At 41.6% G+C, this 25,810-nt stretch overlaps 1 protein-coding gene across 2 annotated transcripts; it reads right to left on the bottom strand.

The window, feature by feature from the left end:
* Nucleotides 1–1,735: 1,735 nt before the first annotated feature.
* On the bottom strand, nucleotides 1,736–21,458 carry LOC110532390 (gamma-aminobutyric acid receptor subunit delta). 2 transcript variants are annotated; one of them, XM_021616261.3, is made up of 9 exons: nucleotides 20,868–21,458; nucleotides 10,629–10,744; nucleotides 9,203–9,270; nucleotides 8,425–8,645; nucleotides 7,864–7,946; nucleotides 6,160–6,297; nucleotides 5,456–5,611; nucleotides 3,130–3,341; nucleotides 1,736–2,858 (listed from the first exon to the last, which is right to left on the bottom strand). In XM_021616261.3, the coding sequence occupies exons 1-9, from the start codon at nucleotides 20,933–20,935 to the stop codon at nucleotides 2,532–2,534; spliced, it is 1,389 nt and encodes a 462-aa protein (XP_021471936.1). In that variant the 5' UTR covers nucleotides 20,936–21,458; the 3' UTR covers nucleotides 1,736–2,531. The 2 variants fall into 2 exon arrangements, with proteins under 2 accessions (XP_021471936.1, XP_021471937.1); XM_021616262.3 differs by lacking the exon at nucleotides 10,629–10,744 and having other exon boundaries at nucleotides 20,868–21,250.
* Between the last annotated feature and the right edge of the window lie 4,352 nt (nucleotides 21,459–25,810).

Below are 25,810 nucleotides of genomic sequence, written 5' to 3'. Positions count from 1 at the left end.
TCCAGTGAATGTGTTTTTGTAAAATCTTCTGTGGAAATTATTCAAAGTAGTTATTGTGCATGCCGTTGTATGGTTTGTTTAACTTTGCAATCAATCGTTTTTGTTTGGAATACTTTTAAAGTAAAAAAAATCGTAGTCTCAGTGTCATTCTGTTAAGTGGAATTGCCCAAATGCAACTCAGTATTTACTTCATCATGTGCAGCCGCAATTACTTCTAGGGGACCACAGTATTAATTATTTCATCATCAGTATGTTATACCCCATAAGGTTCCAGTTAAACTGTTACACAAAGGGACACGCTGCCTTAGATAATCTGAAATATACAGTGCCTTGCGAAAGTATTCGGCCCCCTTGAACTTTGCGACCTTTTGCCACATTTCAGGCTTCAAACATAAAGATATAAAACTGTATTTTTTGTGAAGAATCAACAACAAGTGGGACACAATCATGAAGTGGAACGACATTTATTGGATATTTCAAACTGTTTTAACAAATCAAAAACTGAAAAATTGGGCGTGCAAAATAATTCAGCCCCCTTAAGTTAATACTTTGTAGCGCCACCTTTTGCTGCGATTACAGCTGTAAGTCGCTTGGGGTATGTCTCTATCAGTTTTGCACATCGAGAGACTGAATTTTTTTCCCATTCCTCCTTGCAAAACAGCTCGAGCTCAGTGAGGTTGGATGGAGAGCATTTGTGAACAGCAGTTTTCAGTTCTTTCCACAGATTCTCGATTGGATTCAGGTCTGGACTTTGACTTGGCCATTCTAACACCTGGATATGTTTATTTTTGAACCATTCCATTGTAGATTTTGCTTTATGTTTTGGATCATTGTCTTGTTGGAAGACAAATCTCCGTCCCAGTCTCAGGTCTTTTGATTCTTCACAAAAAAATACAGTTTTATATCTTTATGTTTGAAGCCTGAAATGTGGCAAAAGGACGCAAAGTTCAAGGGGGCCGAATACTTTCGCAAGGCACTGTAAATATTGCTCATTTCACATCAAGTGCATCATCTGGAAATTGGATTAAATTATTCTCCATGCCTCCAATTGGTCTATTCCTCAAACTAGAGTTGAGTTCATAGATCACCTGTTGCAAAAGAGATGGAAAAATAAATGTGTAAGCCACCATTTTGATGCTGTTAATGAATTCATCATATACCATAATTCCCACAAAGTGACTTAACATTTGGAATTTGAAGAAACATTTCATCAGTCCTACAGTACTGTCAAGTTCTGACCTCTATTTCCTTTGTTTTGTCATTATTTAGTATGGTCAGGGCGTGAGTTGGGGTGGGCTGTCTATGTTTGTGTTTCTATGTTTGGTTTCTGTTTCGGCCTAGTATTGTTCTCAATCAGAGGCAGGTGTCATTAGTTGTCTCTGATTGAGAATCATACTTGAGCCTGGGTTTCACTGTTGTTTTGTGGGTGTTTGTTTCCGTGTGTGTTTGTCGCCACACGGTACTGTTTCGGTTTGGGTTATTTCACATATTCGTTTATTGTTTTTGGATTTCATAGTGTTCAGTGCCTTTCTTATTAAAATCGTCATGAACACTTACCACGCCGCATCTTGGTCCGATCCTTACTCCTCTTCAGACAAAGAGGAGGAAATCTGCCGTTACAAGTACATGTGATTGTAGATGTTCTCAAGACAATCATGATAAACAACTGCTCTTAAACTTTAAGTAGAGGCATTAAAACTCCAAAGGGAAAATGTCCAGCTTGGAGATACCCAGGTAGTGGAGGAAGTCCTTTAATAATAATAATAATCAGGAAACAGGAAGACCTGGCAAGAGGAGATAAGATGCTCTGAAGCCCAAAACAAACTGGAGTGGAAAAACGGGTGGAATTATAAGAGGGAAAAAAAGAAGTGGGGAGTTGGGATGGTGAAAGGGGGGGCATCAACCATGCAGAATAATAGACTACACCTCATCTCATCATTATGAAGTTTGGACAGTTTCTTTTTTTCAACAGTTAGTCCATCCACAGATGTGTTTGTGAGTTAAGCAAATAGCAACTGTTGTGCGCATTTGTTTTCAGCAATGAGACATTAGCTTGCTGTGTATGTTGCTGGTGTGAGCAGAGTTCATACATGTGCGGTAATAGGACATAGCTGAACGTCAGTCCATTGCTGTGGCTTCGTGGGTAGCGATCAGTATTGAAAGGGATTAGAGCAGTAGGGGTAGGGGTAGGGTGGCTAGTAGAGGGTTTTGGAGATAAAAGCCTGTTTTTGGGTTATCATACAGTGAGCCTCACTCAGGATAAGACATCGGCGACCACTCAAGGCTCCATTGTACGTAACTTAGTTGTACTTCAGAACATGTCCATATACCTCATCTGATTTTGTTTGTCTATCTGCTATTTACTAGGTCCTTACTTCACCATTTTACTGTATACATGAATACAGTTCTTCTTAAGGAAGCCTTGGTTACATCGGTGCCAATATATAAGTCACTGAATTCAAAGTGGCCCTTTTCCCCTATGTACGGTACACCCGTCCTTGGCGATGATGCCTGTCTTTAGTCCTCCCAACTCACATTGTGTATGCCACCCAGTAGATCACATTGACGATGGCGAAGGTGGCTGGGAACACGGCCCTGGCGTAGACATCTATGGTGTCTGCTTGGAGAGGCTTACAAGCGCAACAACACTTAGAACAGCAACTACAGCACTTCTTCTCCTGTTCTCTCTCTACTGACGCTCTGGCCCCACGCCCCCTCCTATGCTCCACGTCCTCCTCGCTGGGGGTCTCGGCACCGGAGCGCTGTGGACGGCGGCTGGAGACCATCAGGCCCTGGTTCATTCCGGCCACAGACAGGGAAAAGAGCACCATGGCCTGCTTCCCATTCTTCACGATCGACTGAAGAAAAATATCAATAGAGAAAGGCTACAAGTCAATTCCTTCGTGAAGCATCTTTACCTCACACCAAAGGAACCCAAAGGAAAGCTTGCATGTTAATAATTCAAGTGCTTGCAGGTTCTTACTACCTTTTTTGCACTTATCGTGTCAACCCAATGTCCCTTGAACACTGTATGAACATTGAATGAATGTTGTGGTACAAATGGATCAAATAAGGAACGGGCCTAGCACTAAACACCACAGGTTGGGGAGCGCTGTCCTCCCTTCTTACCTCTGAGCTCATCTTGTTGGCCTTGCTCTTGGCCTTCTCTTTGAGCCTGTAGTCAGCGTTGTAGTGAGCGAAGGCATACTCGATGAGCGCTGCGAACACAAACACGTAGCAGATCCAGAAGTACACGTCCAGCGCTTTGATGGCCGAGGCTCGAGGGAGAGACGAGCGGGCACTCACCATCAGAGTGGTCATGGTGAGCACAGTGGTGATCCCTTTATCAAAATATATATGGAAATTAAATATTTATTTTGAATAGAAAAGAGGTCCAGACTCAATCTTTGCAGTGAAATAAAAAAGTGAAAGATAAATAAATTCCATCTTGTTTAAGATTAAATTGTATTCCAATTATTTCACTGCCAAGATAGAGTACAAACCTTTTTTCTATTCATTACGGATTACTTTTTGGTCTACGCACCACAAACAACCTAAAATAAGAATCTACAACTAGAACTGTAACGAAGGTTTCACATTTTTCATTAATCAAATATGTTGTCATGTATATCACAACTATTAATATATGTCTCACTGATAATGCACTTTATTTCTTCAAGTTCTAGGGCAACATACAGTACCAGTCAATAGTTCGAACACACCTACTCATTCAAGGATTTTTCTTTATTTTTACTATTTTCTACATTATAGAATAATAGTGAAGACATCAAAACTATGAAATAACACATATGGAATCATGTAGTAACCAAAAAAGTGTTAATCAAATCAAAATTATTTTATATTTGAGATTCTTCAAAGTAGCCATCATTTGCTGTGATGACAGCTTTGTACACTCTTGGCACTCTCTCAACCAGCTTTACCTGGAATGCTTTACCAGTCTTGAAGGAGTGCCCACATATGCTGAGCACTTTCCCTTCACTCTGCGGCCAACTCATCCCAAACCATCTCAAGTGGGTTGATAGTCCCACTGCAGAATGCTGTGGTTGCCATGCTGGATAAGTGTGCCTTGAATTCTAAATAAATCACTGACAGTCTCACGAGAAATGCATCCCTGCACCATCATACCATCTCCTCCATGCTTCAGGGTGGGATCCACACATGCTGAGATCATCCGTTCACCTACTCTGCGTCTCACAAAGACACAACGATTGGAAACAAAAATCTTACATTTGGACTCATCAGACCAAAGGACAGATTTACACCTGTCTAATGTCCATTGCTCGTGTTTCTTGGCCCAAGCTAGCCTCTTCTTTGTATTGGTTTCCTTTAGTAGTGGTTTCTTTGCAGTAATTCGACCAGACAGGCCTGATTCACGCAGTCTCCTCTGAACAGTTTATGTTGAGATGTGCCTGTTATTTGAACTCTGTGAAGCATTTATTTGGGCTGCAATTTCTGAGGCTGGTAACTCTAATGAACTTATCCTCTGCAGCACAGTTAACTCTGGGTCTTCCTTTCCTGTGACGGTCCTCATGAAATCCAGTTTCATCTTAGTGCTTGATGGTTTTTGCGACTGCAATTGAAAAAACCTTCAAAGTTCTTGAATTTTTCCAGATTGATTGACCTTCATGTCTTAAAGTCGTTTCTCTTTGCTTATTTGAGCTATTCTTGCCATAATATGGACCTGGTCTTTTACCAAATAGGGATATCTTCTGTATGCCACCCCTACCTTGTCACAACACAACTGATTGGCTCAAATATATTAAGAACTAAAGAAATTCCACAAATTAACTTTTAACAAGGCACACCTGTTAATTTAAATAAATTGGTTGAGAGAATAACAAGAGTGTGCAAAGATGTCATCAAGGCAAAGGGTGGCTACCTTGAAGCATCTGAATTTGTTTAACACTTTTTTGGTTACTACATGATTCCATATGTGTTATTCCATAGTTTTGATGTCTTCACTATTATTCTACAATGTAGAAAATAGTAAAAATTAAGAAAAACTATTGAATGAGTAGGTAGGTGTGTCCAAACTTTTGACTAGTACTGTCTATTTTTCAATATACACGCAGACACATTCAGTTCACTTTCAATTATTCTTGCTGTCTCATTCATCTGTGTTTTCTTAACACTCATACAGTATCTCTACTAACATACCCGCAGCAAGCTAATGGCCGCATTCCGTGCAAACTAGATTGCAGACTTCGCCACCAATACACAGGAGGTTGATGGCACCTTAATTGTGGAAAACGGGCTTGTGGTAATGACTGGAGCGGAGTCAGTGGAATGGCATCAAATACATCAAACACATGGTTGCCAGGTGTTTGATGCCATTCCATTTGCTCCATTCTGGTCATTATTATGAGCTGTTGTCCCCTCAGTAGCCTCCACTGCACCAATATCACTAACAGAATACTCTTAACATGATACTAACCTAGGGATACACGAGCCGGGACTGCTGTTTGGCTTATCCAGAAGGACACCCAGGACATGGCGACCAATAGGATGGAGGGCATGTAGGACTGGATGATGTAGACGCCTCGGTTACGTCTCAACTGGAAGCGAAGGCTGAGCCGCGGAAAACGTCCGGCTTGGAGCAAAAAAGTAGACCAACATAAGCTATTCGATCAATCAGTCGATCAATCCAAATGATTTATAAAGCCCTTTTTATATCAACAATTGTCACAAAGTCCTACGGTAACCTGACCAAGACCAATGCCCCAAAGAAGTTACAAGGAAAAAGTCTAGAAGGAAGAAACCTTGAGAGGAAACAGACTCAGGGGTGGGGGCACATCCTCCTGGCTGTACCATATTTCTCACTTGAAGAAGTCATAACATATAATCTACTCCCTTCCCCTCATAAGTCTCCTCTCCTAAATAACATGAGCCATTCTGTCTGTAAATAAAAAATACCCACAGAGGTGTCTGGGTTCAAAACATATTAGTTAAAAAATGATCTATAGGAGTCCTGGGGACTCCTACATGTTCAAAAGCATGGAGAGGCGCTGTACAGTGAAAGAGGCATATTTTTAGAGCTCTGTATATAAAAGTGAAGAGGAATCTCACAGACATCCCACTGGCTGTTCAGTACAGTAACCATGGTGATAGTGAAACGAGGATAGAGGGGTGGGGGCACACCAGATTTGAAGTTCATAGTCTCTGTGACAAATTTGTAGTCGATGATGGTGAACTGGGAGAGCTCCAGTTTGTCTAGTCCATGGATGTGTATCTGACTCTCACACCAGTGGTACACAATATCCTCTGAGGAGTAGCCGTCTGGAACAAACAGTCAAAAAACAAAAAGTTAACAAACAGTCAACAAACAAACATCCCAACAACAATGGAGTATTCGCCTTGCTTCTGGTACTCATTATACACAATATGGGAGTAAAATGGTTTCCTGTCCTGTTTCCTCTGTAGAGCAGGGTTGTTTAACTATGTCCCTGCAGAGCCACAGCATTTCATGTTTAGACCCTTAAGTTTATCAAGGGACTGTTTCAGACTTAGGAGATCAGGTGAGTGAATTACCTGGCCTAACAATTACAATAATAATCGATCACTGAACTACCAGGGAGAAAAGGAAACCACCTTCGAATTGGGAAATAAATAATTATGATGTAGACTATTGAGATCCATCCATTAAGAGTGCTAGGGAACATGACAGACTATTGGTATTGACTTCCACCCATCAAGAAGAGCGGTACATACACTACATGGCCAAAAGTATGTGGACACCTGCTGTCGAACATCTCATTCCAAAAATATGGGCATTAATATGGAGTTAGTCGCCCCTTTGCTGCTATAACCGCCTCCACTCTTATGGAAAGGCTTTCCACTAGATGTTGGAACATTTCTGAGGGGACTTCCATTCAGCCACAAGAGAATTAGTGAGATCGGGCACTGATGTTGGGCGATTAGGCCTGGCTCGCAGTTGGAGTTCCAATTCATCCCAAAGTTGTTCGATGGTGTTGAGGTCAGGGCTCTGCACAGGCCAGTCAAATTCTTCCACACCGATCTTGACAAACCATTTCTGTATGGACCTCACTTTGTGCACGGGGATATTGTCATGCTGAAACAGAAAAGGGCCATCCCCAAACTGTTGCCACAAAGTTAGAAGCACAGAATCGTTTAGAATGTCATTGTATGCTTTGGCATTAAGATTTAATTTCACTGGAACTAAGGGGCCTAGCCCAAACTATGAAAAACAGAAAACCCAGATTCGTCCATCAGACTGCTAGATGGTAAAGTGGGAAATATCACTCCAGAGAACACGTTTCCACTGCTCCAGAGTACAATGGCGGCGAGCTTTACACCACTCCAGCCGGTGCTTGGCATTGTGCATGGTGATCTTAGGCTTGTGTGTGGCTGTTCGGCAATGGAAACACATTTCATGATGCTCCCGACAAACAATTATTGTGCTGACGTTGCTTCCAAAAGCCGTTTGGAACTCGGTAGTCAGTGTTGCAACCAAGGACAGACGATTTTTACGCAATACATGCTTCAGCACTCGGCAGTCCAGTTCCGTGAGCTTGTGTGGCCTGCTCCTAGATGTTTCCACTTCACAATAACAGCACTTACAGTTGACTTGGGCAGCTCTAGCAGGGCAGTAATTTGATGAACTGACTTGTTGGAAAGGTGGCATCCTATGACAGTGCCACGTTGAAAGTCACCGAGCTCTTCAGTACGGGACATTCTACTGCCAATGTTTGTCTATGGACATTGCATGCCTGTGTGCTCGCTTTTATACACCTGTCAGCAACGGGTGTGGCTAAAAGAACCAAATCCTCTAATTTGAAGGGATGTCCACATACTTTTGGCCATGTAATGTATAAATCCACTCACAGCTTTCTAAGTCCAGCATACACTCCTGCTCATCCATGGGGTACTTGGTCAGATCCATGTCACACGCCACAGTCGAGGTGATCCTGAGAGGAGAACAAGTAATTCAGTAAACAACCACATCAACCACAATGGTAACTTGACAAGGAACGGTAGGTTAAATGTCATTCTCACTTTGACATTATCATTAGGCATTATATAGCCTTAACATCAGGCTACGGCAAGTTATTAAGGGGCCTCTCCAACCCTCACACAATTTTCTTCTCTGCCTTGTCCCCATGCCTTCCATCTCTCCTACCCCTTTCATCCTTCTCCTCATCCTTTCCTACTCAATCTATGCTCCTTCCCCTCACACATTACCTTCACCCCCTCTCTCCCTCCTTTTATCTCTCTTCCACCCCCTTCACCTGCTTCCCCTCTCTGCCATCCCCCTCTCCACCCCCTCTCCCCCTCCATCTTCTCTCCTCCTCCTCCCTCCTCTTCCCTTAGCCCCTCAACCCTTCCCCCCACTCTTCTCCCCCCTCCTCCTAGTTCTCTTCACCCTCCTCCCTCTGCCCTTCTCACCGGCTGCTGTAAAGGATGACCCCATCAGGCTGCAAGCGAATCAGCTTGTTCTCCACAGTGACGTCGTGGAACCAGGCGGACTTAGCGTTGACAATGAAGGTGTCGGGCAGCCAGAGTTTATCCACAAAGCGGCTGTCCAGCCCCAGGGTCTTGTTGGTGTGGTTGTAGGACAGGCGGTCGTCCCGCCAGCTCTGCCGCAGGAAAATGGTCATGGTGTACTCCTGCCAAGAGGTCATACACGGTAACACACGGTAACACAAGAACAAGCATAAGCATATGCATATGCACAGGCAGATGCACACACAGACACAGACACAAAGGTACAAAGCTGAGCTCAGGGCATTTCCAACTCTGGTGTGAGAGAGTGGTGGATCACGGTGAGACTTAGGACAGTACTGTAACTAGGAGAATAGGAGATGGATAAAAGGCCTGTTTCAAAACTTTTCAAATGTGTCCTATATTACCTTCCTTGATCACTGATCTGAATAGTATTGGATCAAATCAATATAGGTTACAAGACTATTGCTTTTAACCAAACCAACCTGGTTGAATCTGTTGAATGCATCAAGGGAGGAAGGATGCATTTCATAAGAATTGAAACAGGGCCATGCATGCTCTTACTGAAAAGGGCAGGGTATCATTAACTTTTTAGAAACCCTATTGGCTGATGTGGATGACACATAAGTGGTAGTTTTCACATTTTTACTGGAACAGTACAGTAGCAGTGAAATATGGCAACCATTCTGTAGAAAGGCCTGCAGGTGAATTTACACTTTACCATGTTGGCTTCAGAGATGTGGTCAATACTGGCTACTTCAATAGCCATGGCAACATTCACAGGTGGGCCTGTGGGAAAAAAAAGTGAGAAAAGAAAATAATCCCTCCTTCCCTCGCTCCCTCCCTTCATCCATCCCTTCCCTCCTTCCCAAGGACACACTTAGACAAGGATCAAGGGCCACTTCCCCACTTAACATTGCTCTAAGTGAAGTGACATAGCACTGTGTACATTCATAAACATGACATTGGGGGTCTCATGGCCTTGCGCAGTGGTGAGTTTAGAAGTGCATACATAGCTAGCATGCTGTTGTAGTTTGCTCGATGATTAGCATAATTTGTGCTGCTGAGATCGTGGATACTTGAAGAAAATCTAGAGGGAGGGAGATCAGGATTACCGAAGCAGAACTGAAAGGCTATTTATACTGAACATTAAGGAATCATATATTACCATTCTCTGTCATTTAGTACTCATCCAATAACCATTTACGTCAAATTGTGTTCTGTAGCCATTATACTACCCACCATAGAGAGAGCAGTCATCAGCACTGACAGGTGGGAGGACAGTTAAAGTCAATGAAATTTAAAATAAATCCATAATCCCTCCGCCTGTCGCTAAAACCGAGCTCATTTTGACAAATGGCTCTTTGTGATAGGCCCAGTGTTCAACTTATTTGTATAGATTCTAGATGCCTATCGTAGCACCACTTTCCTTCAGATATGAAATGGTGAAGGGATGTGAGTTGAATAGACAGAGTAAGACCACACCAACTGATATTATTATTCTTCAATGGCCGAGTTTGGCTTTATGGTAGCTGTCTTACCACTTAGATGATATCTGAGGGAGATTTTACCTTATATTCTAGTATGTAAAATTGTTTGCTGTTGGCTGCAGTAGCCTTGTTGCTGGTTCACAAGGCCTGGCAAGGTGGTGGGGATTCTTATATCGACAATGTTTTTTCACCTCTGCTGACCTGAGTTAAGCTGTGAGGTTGAGAAATCTAATGCTGCGGACATTGGATATTTCACATTTGGCAGGCATTCTTAGCAAAGGCATTCTCCAGCAATGCTCCTTTCTTTTATTTAGCAATACTACACACGTCTTCAATTTCCAAAGCATAATTTCAATCTCTTCCTCAAACTCATTCCAACACTTAATTGCTTTTGTTTGTGATCTTTTGCATCATGTTCAATCGCAAAAACTTTTCATAGATTCAAAGCTATTATTTACATATGGGTAAATATGTCTTTAAACTAGGATTTAAAAATAAGTTAAAGCACTTTCTTGGGCGAAGTGGAATTTAATAAGATGAATACAGCATGATGAATTTGAAAATGCTTATACCCGGTTCCTGCTATGCTACGAATGGCTGTAAATGTGAGGGGGTGAAATGCAATCCAATGCCACAAGCAGTAGATCTCATACTCACCTCCTATCCCAGGGCGGAAATTTCGTGCATAGCCCTTCATTAACTCATCCAGATTAGGCAACCAGGATATTTGTATGTCTGAACCTACATAGTCCCCAATGTCACTCAGCTCGGCCCTATAGGGAACAAACACAGCACACTTGAGCTCTCTGCGTCCCCAGCACTGGAGAAGCATAGAAGGAAGAAAGCTAGAGAGGCAAAGATAGTAGTAAACAGGAGAAAGCTGCATTTTCATGTTGAACATAGCTTTGCAATCAAGATCGGTGGGCATGCAAAAAAATATATGGAAATAAAAACAATATGTTTACTGTTGACTGTAGAAAAGAGCAAACTTATCAAAATAATACATTTTTACACCGTGCCTATTATCCAGTAGGGATTTTGGAATAATGGACAAAGCTATCTAATTCAAGAGATTCATGTAAACCCTTGCATCTTGGAGCCGTACTCATAAAGCGTCTCAGTGGGAGTGTAGATCTAGGATTAGGTCCTATCTATGTAATCTTGCCTATGTTATCCTATTCAAAATTATATAAAAGGCTAAACTGATCCTAGATCAGCACTCCTACTCTGACCCTGATATTCTATGTGCTGCTTACTGACAGCACAAAGTGCACACATAAACAGACCACCAGGAGGCAGAGTTCTCTACTAAGAAGGCTCACTGTGTGCACTGTTGGGACTGATGGACTAATGAGACACCGAGCCAAGACAGTCTCATTCTGACTGATCCAATTTACTATATGGTGTATTCAGTGGCATGAGATGTTTAAAACGTTGCAGATAGATATGTCATTAAGAGAGAAACAATTCCTTATTCTACCAGACTGACAATCTTATTGATATATGTTCTAATGCATGTCTATTTGAATAACGCTTTGGAACATTGCACCCTCCTGAACAAAAGAGACAAGAGAGAGTATTGTAAGAAGACAGACAGCACACAGAACATGCAGAGGTGATTTATCAACAACATTCAAACGAATGAAGCCCTTTTAATATTACTCCTTGTTCATTTGTCATTACATTGTAACTTAAACATACCCATAAAATAAACCTGCCACTTTTTTATTTTGTCTTTTAAAACCATTGAATGTATGTTTGTGGATGTGTTTTTAGAGTAATGAACTAGGCTAAGTATGACTGATGGCTGTAATCTATCACTAACCTAATTAGCGGTGTCTAAATTCAGAGGTAACTGTTACCTTCACAAATTCAAAATGTGCTGAACATGTGAGGTCAAATAGAAATGCGGTTGTGCAGACCATATGCCAAAATCCAAAGAAATTTGGTACACATGCTCAGGGATGTGAGTGTAGCTGACCTGTAGAGTATGGCTTCTGTTTGGATGCATGGTGGCAAAGTTGGACCGGACAAAAATGTATGCAAGTGCATTGGCTCATAGTGGACATATTGTTATCAAATAAAATAAAATGTTATTGGTCACATATACAGTGGCAACAACATAGGAAAAATGCCAAGGGGGTGAATACTTTCGCAAGGCACTGTACATGGTTAACAGATGTTAATGCGAGTGTAGCGAAATGCTTGTGCTTCTAGTTCCAAAAGTGCAGTAATATCTAACAAGTAATCTAACAATTCCCAACAACTACCTAATACACACAAATCTAAAGGGATGGAAGAAGAATATGTACATATAAATACATGGATGATCGATGGCTGAGCGGCATAGGCAAGATGCAATAGATGGTATAAGATGCGTAATGAGGTGAGTAATGTATGACATGTAAACATTATTAAAGTGCCATTGTTTAAAATGACTAGTGAGCCTCTGTAGGCAACAGCCTCTCTGAATTAGTGATTGCTGTTTAGCAGTCTGATGGCCTTGAGATAGAAACTGTTTTTCAGTCTCTCGGTCCCAGCTTTGATGCACCTGTACTGACCTCGCCTTCTGGATGGTAGTGGGGTGAACATGCTGTGGCTCAGGTGGTTGTTGTCCTTGATGATCTTTTTGGCCTTCCTGTGGCATCGGGTGCTATAGGTGTCCTGGAGGGCAGGTAGTTTGCCCCCAGGTGATGTGTTGTGCAGACCGCACCACCCTCTGGAGAGCCTTGCGGATTGAGGGTGGTTCAGTTGCGGTACCAGGCAGTGATACAGTCCGACAGGATGCTCTCAATTGTGCATCTGTAAAAGTTGTGCCTTCTTCACCACACTGTCTGTGTGGTTGGACCATTTCAGTTTGTCTGCGATGTGTACACCGAGGAACTTAAAACTTTCCACCTTCTCCACTACTGTCCCGTCGATGTGGATAGGGGGGCTCTCCCTCTGCTGTTTCCTGGAGTTCACGATCATCTCCTTTGTTTTGTTGATGTTGAGTGAGAGGTTGTTTTCCTGACACCAAACTCCGAGTGCCCTCACCTCCTCCCTGTAGGCTGTCTAGTCGTTGTTGGTTATCAAGCCCACTACTGTTATGTCGGCTGCAGACTTGATGATTGAGTTGGAGGCGTGCATGGCCATGGAGTCATGGGTGAACAGGGAGTACAGGAGGGGTCTGAGCACACACACTTGTGGGGCCCCAGTGTTGAGGGTCAGCGAAGTGTAGCTGTTTCTCAACTTCACCACCTGGGGGCGGCCCTTCAGAAAGCCCAGGACCCAATTGCACAGGGCGGGGTTGAGACCAAGGGCCTCAAGCTTAATGATGAGCTTGGAGGGTACTATGGTGTTGAATGCTGAGCTGTAGTCAATGAACAGCATTCTTACATAGGTATTCCTCTTGTCCAGATGGGATAGGGCTGTGTGCAGTGTGATGGCGATTGCATCGTCTGTAGACCTGCTGGGGCGGTACGCAAACTGAAGTGGGTCTAGGGTGGCAGGTAAGGTGGAGGTGATATGATCCTTGACTAGTCTCTCAAAGCATTTGATGATGACAGAAGTGAGTGCTACGGGGTGAGAGTCATTACGTTCAGTTATCTTTGCCTTCTTGGGTACAGGAACAATGGTGACCATCTTGAAGCATGTGGGGACAACAGACTGGGTTAGGGAGCAATTGAATATGTCGGTAAACACACCAGCCAGCTGGCCTGAGGACAGAGGACGTGGCTTGGGATTCTATCTGTGCCAGCAGCTTTGCGAGGGTTAACAAGTTTAAATGTCTTACTCGCGTTGGTCACGGAAAAGGAGAGGGAGGGTGCGCAGTCCTTGTTAGTGGGCCGTTTCGGTGGCACTGTATTATCCTCAAAGCAGACAAAGAAAGTGTTTAGTTTGTCTGGAAGCAATACGTTGGTGTCCGTGACGTGGCTGGTTTTCTTTTTGTAGTCCGTAATTGCCTGTAGACCCTGCCACGTACGTCACGTGTCTGAGCCGTTGAATTGCGGCTCAGACTTGCTCGCGCAAGTGCTGCAATCAATATGCTGATAGAACTTTGGTGACCATGTTCTCAAATTTGCTTTGTTAAAATCAGCAGCTACAATAAATGCAGCCTCAGGATATATGGTTTCCAGTTTACATAATGTCCAGTGAAGTTCCTTGAGGGCATCTGCTCATGGTATCTGCTTGAGGGGGTATATACACAGCTGTGATGATAACTGATGAGAATTCTCTTGGGAGATAATATGGTCGGCATTTGTTTGTGAGGAATTCTAGGTCAGGTGAAGAGAAGGACTTGAGTTCCTGTATGTTTTTATGATTACACCATTAATCATTAATCATGAAACATACACCCCCGCCCTTCTTCTTCCCAGAGAGATGTTTATTTCTGTCGGTGCGACGCATGAAGAAACCCATGGCTGTACCGACTCCGACATCATATCCCAAGAGAGCCATGTTTCTGTGAAACAGAGAATGTTACAATCTCTGATGTCACCCTGGAAGGCAACCCTTGCCCTAATTTCATCCACCTTGTTGTCTGGAGACTGGACATTGGCGAGTAGTATACTCGGAAGCGGTGGGCGGTGAGCATGCCTTCAAAGCCTGACCAGGAGGCCACTCCGTCTACCTCGTCTGCAGCGACGTTGTTTTGGATCGAGCTCTGCGATTAGATCCAATGTCCTGGGTGGAGGTCCGAACAAAGGATCCGCTTCGGGAAAGTTGTATTACTGGTCGTAATGTTGGTAAGTTGATGTCGCTCTTATATCCAATAGTTCTTCCCGGCTGTATGTAATAACTTTTAAGATTTTCTGGGCTAACAATGTAAGAAATAATCTATAAAAAAACGAAATACTGCATAGTTTCCTAAGGCCTCGAAGCGAGGCAACCATCTCTGTCGGCGTCATCTTTTCACAGAGAAGAGAACCGCCCTATTGTTAGAGCTAGAGTCCTGGAAGAAGACCTTTAAAGTAGTCAACATCATTCAAAATGGTCCAAAATACTTTAAAAGCATATTGCATTATTTGTTCATTGTTGCGTTCTGATATTTGACAACTGTGGTAAGAAGTACAGAACTAGCTTATCTTAGGGCAATGTGTCCAATTTGTCCTGATGGTGGCACTATGGGGCCAAAGCTTGCAGGTATATTTCCAACTGGTATGCTATAGATATTGGAATATCCAAGAGGTGCCTCCCTTTGTGGCCATCCTCTTCGGAAACTATGTGTTCTAACTTAATAACCTAACTGATAAAGAGATGGGACCTATTTAAAGCTGTTGTAGGTCTACCTGTAGTAACTCCAGTGCAGTGTATAGCACAACAGGATACACATTATGCATGCAGTAAAGGAAATGTGATGTCATTAAATGCTAATGGTGCAGAGCATTTGATTGGTCTCAAGGGGGTTTCTTTAAACATGCTAGGCCTGCTCTCACCCCTCCAAACTCTGTTATAACAGTTCAAAGTCAATTTCCCACTCATGTTGTTCCTCTTAGTCTTTTATTTTGGTTCATTAACAGGATCTCCAGAGGCCCTGTTTCGCTAACCGTCTGTTTACGAGCTAACACACTGGGTATGTCCGAAATGGCACACTATTCCCTACACATTGCACTACTTTTTGACATGGTTTGTGCACTATAAAGGGAATAGGGAGCCATTTCAGATACATTCACTGAGTGCTGAGGTGAAAGAGACGAAACACAAAAGGAGCAGCTTTTCTTCCCACAGATTTAATAAATAAATAAAAAAACAAAGTAAAAAAAAGCCTTGTAATGTAGCCCCAGCTCTAACAAGAGTAATTAGCTTCCTACAATGACATCAATTTGTACCTGAGAACAGAGAAGAGAACCGCACTAGCACTAGTCATCCTTGCGTAGCCCTATATTGTTAATGTTGTAAATCCTGAATGTGAAAGCACGTAAAGCTAGCTAATTAAATCTACAGCCTTTTAAATGCCAATCAGTAGAGAATGAAATGGTGGCATTGCACAGATACAAGATCTGTCATTTCCAACCTTGATTAGACAAATGAATTCCCTGCAGCCTCTCTAAGGTGAAAGTTCTCTCTGCACACTGTGGTCTTTCCATCACAAACCCAGTGTAGTGTAACTGTGCTCCCACAGTCATTTGGCTAGAACATATCTGGACCCCTCAGCAATAGCATCTGCTTGATATGCACATATGGAGCATGCATTAAGGACATACTAAGGTCATCTAGCCTAAGGGGCCGCCCATGTCTTACAGTAGGGCATAAGAGAGGTCACTGACTATGCAACTGCTACCCCACTAAGCTAACAAGATTAAATGCTACCTCACATTGTGATATTTGTGATACTTCCAGTGTACTGCAACAATCATCTGTTTTAAATGCAGATATGTTCTACCTGGTTAAATAAAGGTGAAATGAAAAATAAATTAAATTAAAATAAAATAAATAAATAAATAGTAGGCCTAGGCCCAGTGTGGGTAAAATAAACTGCTCTACAGGACACACATTATTTGAGAACGTAATCATAAGTCGTAATATTTAATTAAAACAACAAAAATGTATCCCATAAAAATGTGAGATCACGTTGCAGTGAAATTTGTGTGCTATTTCAAAATATGTTCCTTCTTAGAGTGAAGAGAATTTATCCAGTAAGTGGCTTACTTCTAAGGCGTATCACCCCCAAGGCTATAGTGCATGTCACCTGGATCCAGATTTATTAACAGCGGTGACTCACACCAAAGGTAGTGAGATATTGTGCCAGTACGAATCTGGCTTATTTTGTAAAAAACATGTCAAAACACAACGTCAAGTAGCAACACAATTAATAGTTTAGTAGGCCAGTGAAAAATAATGATAAAAAAAGGATGGATTATGAAAAAGTGTAAAGCTATTTTCAAATAGTAATAAACTGACAGTAGAAATACTGTCAAATGTTGATTTCTCTCGGAGCAGGGTAAATTACACTTGGATAGAGTGAAAAGCATGCAAAATGCATACCAGAGATGGTAACAAGGTAACTACTACAAATACATGGAGAGAAAGAGAAGAGGCACTATCAGATTGTTATTCCAAAACACTCACACATTAAATATGTGAAGGATCGTATGTTGGGGGAAAAAATGCTAATGAATCACGATCATGAGGACAATATATTATTTATTTGATTTGATATCTTCATTAGAAACACACACATCTCAGAAAAGCCTGTGAAAGATCACCGTCTAATAACAATTACACCCTCTGGTGGTATGTGTTGTCAGGAGTGGTAGGAGGGCTACCAGGTTGATTAATTTTATTTGCCAGTACGTACACAACATTGTACAACCTTTTGACCTGGGACACATTGCAACACTTTGCAATCCTGTGTAACTGAACATACTGTCAAGTACTTCTAGAAGTAGTGGGTGAAGGAGTCAGGCGCAGAGAGCAGGGTAGTTGATATGTGGAATGTTTATTCCCAAAACAACAGTGTCGGTCAACGCCACACACACGGGCGCAATAAGACCCAGTCCAAAACAACAGGACGAAACGGTTCGAGAACAAAATACTTCCACAGAAATCACACACCTCAAAAAACAGAAAACAAGCCCGCACAAAAGCTGGCAGGCCAACCGGGTTTAAATAGCCCAAAACCAAAACCTAAACAAGAAACAGGTGCAACTAATCAGACAAAACTACAACGACCACCGCCGAGCGACGCCCGAACATGAAGAGGCACCATCTTCGGCGGGATTCGTGACACATACGTCAACAGTTTACTGTTTAGAGACTGTTTCAATGACAGATCCAGGATGTGTGTCACTCTAATATCACCCACTCTGCCATACTGGCTGTGGCAACTTACAAAATAATTAAACTGTTCAGTCAATTCACAGACAGTATTGAGATAAGTTCACTTGCTTTGTTTGCTCACATACAGAGCCTTCGGAAAATATGTGCTTAGGTTTGTTGTCCTATTGGAAGGTGAATCTTCGCCCCAGTCTGAGGTCCTGAGTGCTCTGGAGCAGGTTTCCATCAAGGATCTCTCTGTACTTTGCTCCGTTCATCTTTGTCTCGATCCTGACTAGTCTCTCAGTCCCTGGCGCTGAAAAACATACATACAGCATGATGCTGCCACCAACATTCTTCACCGTAGGGATGATGCCTGGTTTCCTCCAGACCTGACGCTTGGCATTCAGGCCAAAAAGTTCAATCTTGGTTTCATCAGACCAAAGAATCTTGTTTCTCATGGTCTGAGAGTCTTTGGGTGCCTTTCGGCAAACTCCAAGTGGGCTGTCATGTGCCTTTTACTGAGGAGCGGCTTCCATCTGGCATCTCTACCATAAAGGCCTGATTGGTAGAGTGCTGCAGAAATGGACGTCCTTCTGGAAGGTTCTTCCATCTCCACAGGGGAACTCTATAGCTCTGTCAGAGTGACCATCGGGTTCTTGGTCACCTCCCTGACCAAGACACCTTCTCTCCCGATTGCTCAGTTTCTAGGAAGAGTCTTGGTGGTTCCAAACTTCTTCCATTTAAGAATGATGGAGGCCACTGTGTTCTTGGGGACCTTCAATGCTGCAGAAATGTTTTGGTACCCTTCGCCAGATCCCTAGTGGAGCAGTGGTCTAAGGCAATGAGAATCAGTGCTAGAGGCATCACTACAGACTCTGGATGGATTCCAGGCTATATCACAACCAGCCATGATTGGGAGTCCCATTGGGAGTCCCTGCGTCATCAAGGTTAGGGATTTAGCCGCGGTAGACCGCCATTGTAAATACAAATTTGTTCTTAATTAACTGACTTGCCTAGTTAAATAAAGCTTTAATAAAAATAAATAAAAATAAAAGATCTGTGCCTCCACACAATCCTTTCTCTGAGCTCTATGGACAATTCCTTCAACCTCATGGCTTGGTTTTTGATCTCACATGCACTGTGTCATGACTCTTCTGGGAGGATCCCAAGATCAGGTTACAGTGGATCAGCGTTCAATAGGGCCCTCTAAACCGCAGAAGGGGGGGGGGGATGGATGTGGGGGTTTTATGACACCTCAAGTGATCGTAAATTGTAGGCAGTAGACAATTCCTTTTGAATTCTAGTAGGGTGAATTGAATGTCAATTTGTTAGAGAAGAGGTTTCCGCCCAAAACTTCAACATCAAACAATGGACATTGGGACAATTTATTTCAACATCCAAATGTTGGGAATGATGAGAGATGGAATATGGAAAATGTATGTATATTTTGTGATGACATTAAAATGGTTATAAAGACATTATAATGAAAACATTGTAACTTGAAGAGCTTTAACACTGTGTACAACCGTAACTAGCCACGCCCCAGGGAGCCCATAGAGCGTGTCAGCATGACGTAAGTGCCCCCTTTTTACCCAAGGGTATAAACATTTTGAGTTAAGAATGAACACAAGAATGAACACACGCTGCAGCGAGGTCTACGATAGTCACAACCCCCTGGAACACAACACGAGGTTGAACAAGACAAATCATGTCCAATCAATTGAATGTACCACAGGTGGACTCCAAGAAAGTTGTAGAAACATCTCAAGGATGATCAGTGGAATCGGGATGCACCTGTGCTCAATTTCGAGTCTCATAGCAAAGGGTCTGAATACTTATTTAAATAAGGTATTTCTGTTTAGTTTTTTTTATAAATTTGCTTTATACAAACCTGTTTTTGCTCTGTCACTATGGGGTACTGTGTCTAGATTGCTGAGAAAAAAATATTTTATCAATTTTAGATGAATGCTGTTAATGTAACAAAATGTGGGAAAAATCAAGGTCTCTGAATACTTTCCAAAGGCATTGTATTTATATATGTTTACTCACAAATTTGATTTAAACAGTGATTGGACAGAGACTGGGTTTCTTATCTTCTGACATTATAATACAATAACCTTGTGTTAACAAGACTTTACATCAAGTTACTATTATGCCATAACAATGCAATGACTCTAATAACAGCATTGATTAAAAACATGTTGTTCCATAACTCTTTAGTAATTGCATAGTATTTCCATTGACATTGCATAGTTATTTTGGGATTGACTCGTTTTTGTAAGTACTGTACAAGAGTGTATATAGGGATTGTTCCTTGTTCCACTTGTGTTATAACAAAGAGCACTCAATTTTATTACAATACAATTACAAATCAGTTACAAAATGACTATGTAACAACATGTTGTTATTATAATCTCATTGTTATTAACAACTCATTTTAAGCAATACAATTATTGAAATTAAACAAATAATTAGTTTTAAACTGAAGTATGCTGAACACCACATGATACTTGACCTCAATTCAATGGGCCTACAAGTTATGGTGTGACATTGTACCCAAATATTTCACACATGATATAATGTTACATTATTTACCACATATCCACTATTGATTGAGCCTCTATCTCTATCTTTAATATGACCTTATGATCAGCAGGTCTACTGTATGTTGATGATGGGTCCCACAGCACTTCAACTGTACAGTCACTGCTCGAAAGCTATGTGGGCGTTGAGTAGGCTGTTCCTCTGCTATTGCAGATACATCCTCAGGTTTTAGAATTCATTAATAATCAGTTCATTTTACGCAAATTGGACCAATCCAGAAAATGTAGGTTAGGAATTCGTTTCCATCGAAAAATGATCTAGGCTAAATTAGAAACAGATGCTATGGCCTCAATGTGCTCTAAATCTAAATCCAACTAAAAACTGAATTTGCAGAAATTCACTAAACGCTTTGAGGGTACTCTAAACGGCCAGTAGTATATGTTATAGGATAAATCAGAACATCGCAACAGCTGACCTACAACATACGCACAAATTATTTTTGAACGAAACAATTGGCTCCAATTCAATAATATACGCTATTCACATAAAACCCGAGTAAATTTTATGGGAAGGTCTTCTCTGTAACACTAGTCAAAAAATATATAATCTTACCTGGTGAAAATGTTGCCCCTGATATTCAAGAGGGCAAGGTTCGCCAACATGAAAGTTAACATCTCCATTTTTATGGCTGGCCAAAGTTCCCAGAACCAAAACCTATCAAAAAACCGAAGGGGCTCACACAGACTGCGTTCCTACGGTCCCATAATGCGGAGGAAGATCGGAATAAAGTAATTTGTTGTGATGACCCATGTTCTGCTCACACACGCGCGCCTGGCTTCCTCCCTGTCCTGGCCCAGCACACAGAACGCACGGTGTCAACTCGTTGGTCAGACCACAACAGTCGATTACTGGAGCGCACTCTTGCACTCCACTTTCGCAGCACTGGCTCGAGAGAGATAGGACCACACTAATCTCTCTCACTGCGTTGCTATAAGCAACGTCAGATTAAATCGTCCTCATGGAAACGCTGTCTCCAATGTAAACCCAAGGCGCGAAAAAAGAAGACACCGATATTATGTAATGGATTTGATCAACTGTTATTTATTCAACTTGTATCTTAATAAACGTGTATATATTATTGTCATCTGCACATTCATCTGCACATTCATCTGCACATCCTATTCATTTCAGTTGTTACACCAAAACGTAAACGTAAAAGTATTTTCATATCAATGCACCTGCCCTGGTTTCATTTTCATTTGCTTCACCCAAGGGAGAAAGGAGCAAGTGACTCTGTCCTTGCTCTCGCAAGTGACTCTGTCCTTGCTCTCGCAAGTGACTCTGTCCTTGCTCTCGCAAGTGACTCTGTCCTTGCTCTCCTCTCCTGGTGGCACTATTCCACTTGTAAAGGGCAGTTATCTGCTTTGCCATTCTGTAAGGTCGCATGCCTTGCCTTTTCCCTCGTGGGTCAGTTGCTCTTTTTCTTTAAGGCCTTTGTGCATAGTGACATAGATTAGAATCACAATTAGGAGTTATGAGACATCTTTTTGTAAGGACTATGTAAAAATGTCTTTCTGCATACATAATCTACATACACCTGGCAAAAAGAATTAGCAAAAACCTCAAGATTTTGTCTTTCTTTTCCTCCCTACTTGCATTTCAAACCCTGAGAAAAAAACTGCTGAGCTGGGGTTGATTTATATCAGTCCAGAAAAAGCACATGTAAGATGTTTCATTATAATCTTCCAGAATAACAGAATATATTCTTCGATGTGGGACATCAGCATTTAACACCTCAGCTTCCCTTTTTGTTTGTTTCACGGTCCTGTGACACAGAACGCAGTCTTCTAACACATGTTTACTCAGTTAAACGTATATAATCAATGGATGTCAAAACAAAATGGGTGAATAGTCTCACTCCAATGATATCATTATTTGAATTTCATCAATGGACATCGCATAAGCCCCTGATATCTGCCCCGCGATATACAGTCAAACTGTGTCCACTACTTCGTACTTGAAGCAGAAGTCATGATAGATGGGGATTTTATGTAAGTCATCATGATATACTCTAAATTGATTTTATGACTAAGGCTATACTCTCCCTCTAGTTAACTATTAACTGCAGGGGTGCAGTACATTGGCAGTCATTTATATAGGGATCTCAATGTCAAGACACCCTTGAAAATGTTGATAATATAATCACATATACCAATATAAGTATCCTATTATTAGGGTTGTAAAGCTATCAGTAATTTAGCAAAGTTACCGGAATCTTCAGTAATTTTGGTAATTAACAGAAACTCTATGGCAATTGTGACTTTGGTAATTTATACTTGAATAACTTAAAAACTTTTATTCATATGTTGTATTCATGTTTTATATCTGTGTCCATATTGTCCATGAGTTTCTAATAGATTGTCAATATGGTTCAAGAGAACATGGGCCTAATTAATGAAAAAGCATCTAATCAATCTAATCAACAATGGCATTATTTTTAATTACGTCTGTAACTAGTCCACCCATTGACTTTTTTCACAACTGCAATTAATTAATTAGGCCCTAATCTATGAATTTCGCATGACTGGGAATACAGATATGCATCTGTTGGTGAAAGAGACCTTTAAAAAAGAAGTTAGGGAAGTGTATCAGAAAACTGGTCTGGTGTGACCACCATATTTGCCTCATGCAGCGCGACACATTTTCTTCACATAGAGTTGATCAGGCTTTTGATTGTGGCCTGTGGAATGTTGTCCCACTCCTCTTCAATGGCTGTGCGAAATTGCTGGATATTGGAGAGAACTGGAACACGCTGTCGTACATGACGATCCAGAGCATCCCAAACATGCTCAGTGGGTGACATGTCTGGTGAGAATGCAGTCCATGGAAGACCTGGGACATTTTCAGATTCCAGGAATTGTGTACCGACCCTTGTGACATGGGGCCATGCATTATCATGGTGAAACAATGGCACGACAATGGGCCTCAGGATCTCGTTATGGTATCTCTGTGCAATCAAATTGCCATCAATAAAATGCAATTGTGTTCATGGTCCGAAGCTTATGACTGTCCATACCATATCCCCACCGCCACCATAGAGCACTCTGTTCACAATGTTGACATCAGCAAACTGCTTGCACACACAACATCTAGCTGGTACAGTCAGAGGTGTTGGGTTAAATGCGGAAGACACATTTCAGTTGAATGCATTCAGTTGTACAGCTGACTAGGTATCCCCCTTTTCCTTTCCTTTCCCTTACAGTTGTAACCGAGATTCATCCATGAAGTGCACACTTCTCCAGTGTGCCAATGGCCATCGAAGGTGAGCATTTGCCCACTGAAGTCGGTTACAACACCGAACTGCAGTCCGTTCAAGATCCTGGTGAGGACGACGAGCACACAGATGAGCCTCCCTGAGACGGTTTGTGCAGAAATTCTTCAGTTGTACAAACAGTTTCATCAGCTGTGTCTGGGTGGCTGGTCTCAGACAGTCCCGCAGGTGAAGAAGTTGAATGTGGAGGTCCTGGAATGGCATGGTTACACGTGGTCTGTGGTTGTGAGGCCGATTGGACGTACTGCCAAATTCTCTAAAACGACATTGGAGGCTTATGGTTGAGAAATTAACATTAAATTCTCTGCCAATAGCTCTGGTGGACATTCCTGTAGTCAGCATTGCACTCTCCATCAAAACTTGAGACATCTGTAGCATTGTGTTGTGTGACACAACTGCCCCTTTTGCTGTCCACAGCACAAGGTACATCTGTGTAATGATCATGCTGTTAATCAGCTTCTTGATTTGCCACACCTGACAGGTGGATGGATTATCTTGGCAAAGGAGAAATGTTCACAAACAGGGATGAAAACACATTTGTGCAATGTTTTTTTGAGAAGTAAGCTTTTTGTGCGTATGGAACATTTCAGGGATCTTTTATTTCACTTTACATGTTTCGTTTATCATTTTGTTCCGTGTATTTTACGTGTGATAAGGACACATAGAGGGCTAGAGATAATTACAGACACCTTTGATAATCTGAAGTACCCAAAAGGGCCACTTGATGTCATGTGATAGATTACACAAAGTTGTTGAAAGATAGCAAAATTCTGGTAGTTTACTGGTAAATTCAAAATTCAAAAATATACCCTCCCTTTGCAACCCTACCTATTAAACTTAGATGGTTAGCCTACGCATTTCAACTGAAGTCCCAAGTACAGCCTACTTGAATAATGCAGTTTTATTATTGCAATGCTAACATAAACAGCATATGTTTTAATAATATTAATTTCCTTAACTTCTTTGGTCTGGGGGAGGTAATGAGCAGCTTGGATGAATAAGATGCCCAGAGTAAACTGTCTGATAATCAGGCCCAGTTGCTAATATATGCTAATATATGCATATTATTTGGATAGAACACACTCTGAGGTTCTAAAACTGTTTGAATAATGTCTGTGTGTATAACAGAACTCATATAGCAGGCAAAAACCTGAGAAAAAATCCAACCAGGAAGTGGGAAATCTGAGGTTTGTAGTTTTTCAACTCTTGGCCTATCGAATACACAGTGTCTATGGGGTCAAATTGCACTTCCTAAGGCTTCTACTAGATGTCAACAGTCTTTAGAACCTTGTTTGATGCTTCTACTGTGAAGTGGGGGCGAATGAGAGGGGAATGAGTCAGAGGTCTGCCAGAGAGCCACAAGCTGGCCACGCGCGTTCACGTGAGAGTTAGCTTGAGTTCCATTGCATTTCTGAAGACAAAGGAATTCTCCGGTTGGAACATTATTGAAGATTTATGTTGAAAACATCCTAAAGATTGATTCTATACATCGTTTGACATGTTTCTACCGGACTGTAATGGAACTTTTTGACTTTTCGTCTGCTCCTAGTGATCGCGCGTCATGAATTTGGATTACTGGGCTAAACGCGTGAACAAAAAGGAGGTATTTGGACATAAATTATGGACATCATCGAACAAAACAAACATTTATTGTGGAACTGGGATCCTGGGAGTGCATTCTGATGAAGATCATCAAAGGTAAGTGAATATTTATAATGCTATTTCTGACTTCTGTTGACTACACAACATGGCGGATATCTGTTTGGGTTGTTTTTGTCTCTGAGCGCCGTACTCAGATTATAGCATGCTGTGCTTATTCTGAAGTTTTTTTGAAATCTGACACAGCAGTTGCATTAAGGAGAAGTGTATCTATAATTCCGTGCATAATAGTTGTATCTTTTATCAATGTTTATTATGAGTATTTCTGTAAATTGATGTGGCTCTATGCAAAATCACCAGATGTTTTGGAACTACTGAACGTAACGCGTCAATGTGAACTGAGATTTTTGGATATAAATATGAACTTTATTGAACAAAACATACATGTATTGTGTAACATGAGGTCCTATGAGTGTCATCTGATGATCATCAAAGGTTAGTGATTCATTTATCTCTATTTCTGCTTTTTGAAAAATGCTTGTGTTTTTCTGTGACTTGGCTCTGACCTAACATAATTTGATTTGCTTTTGCTGTAAAGCCTTTTTGAAATCGGACACTGTGGTGG

The sequence above is a fragment of the Oncorhynchus mykiss genome, chromosome 9 (genome assembly GCF_057628025.1).
Source record: "Oncorhynchus mykiss isolate SJ-2025 chromosome 9, ASM5762802v1, whole genome shotgun sequence".
In the NCBI taxonomy this organism is placed as follows: Eukaryota; Metazoa; Chordata; class Actinopteri; order Salmoniformes; family Salmonidae; genus Oncorhynchus; species Oncorhynchus mykiss.
Note: the sequence above shows the minus strand (reverse complement) of the source record. Positions and strands in the feature narration are given on the sequence as shown.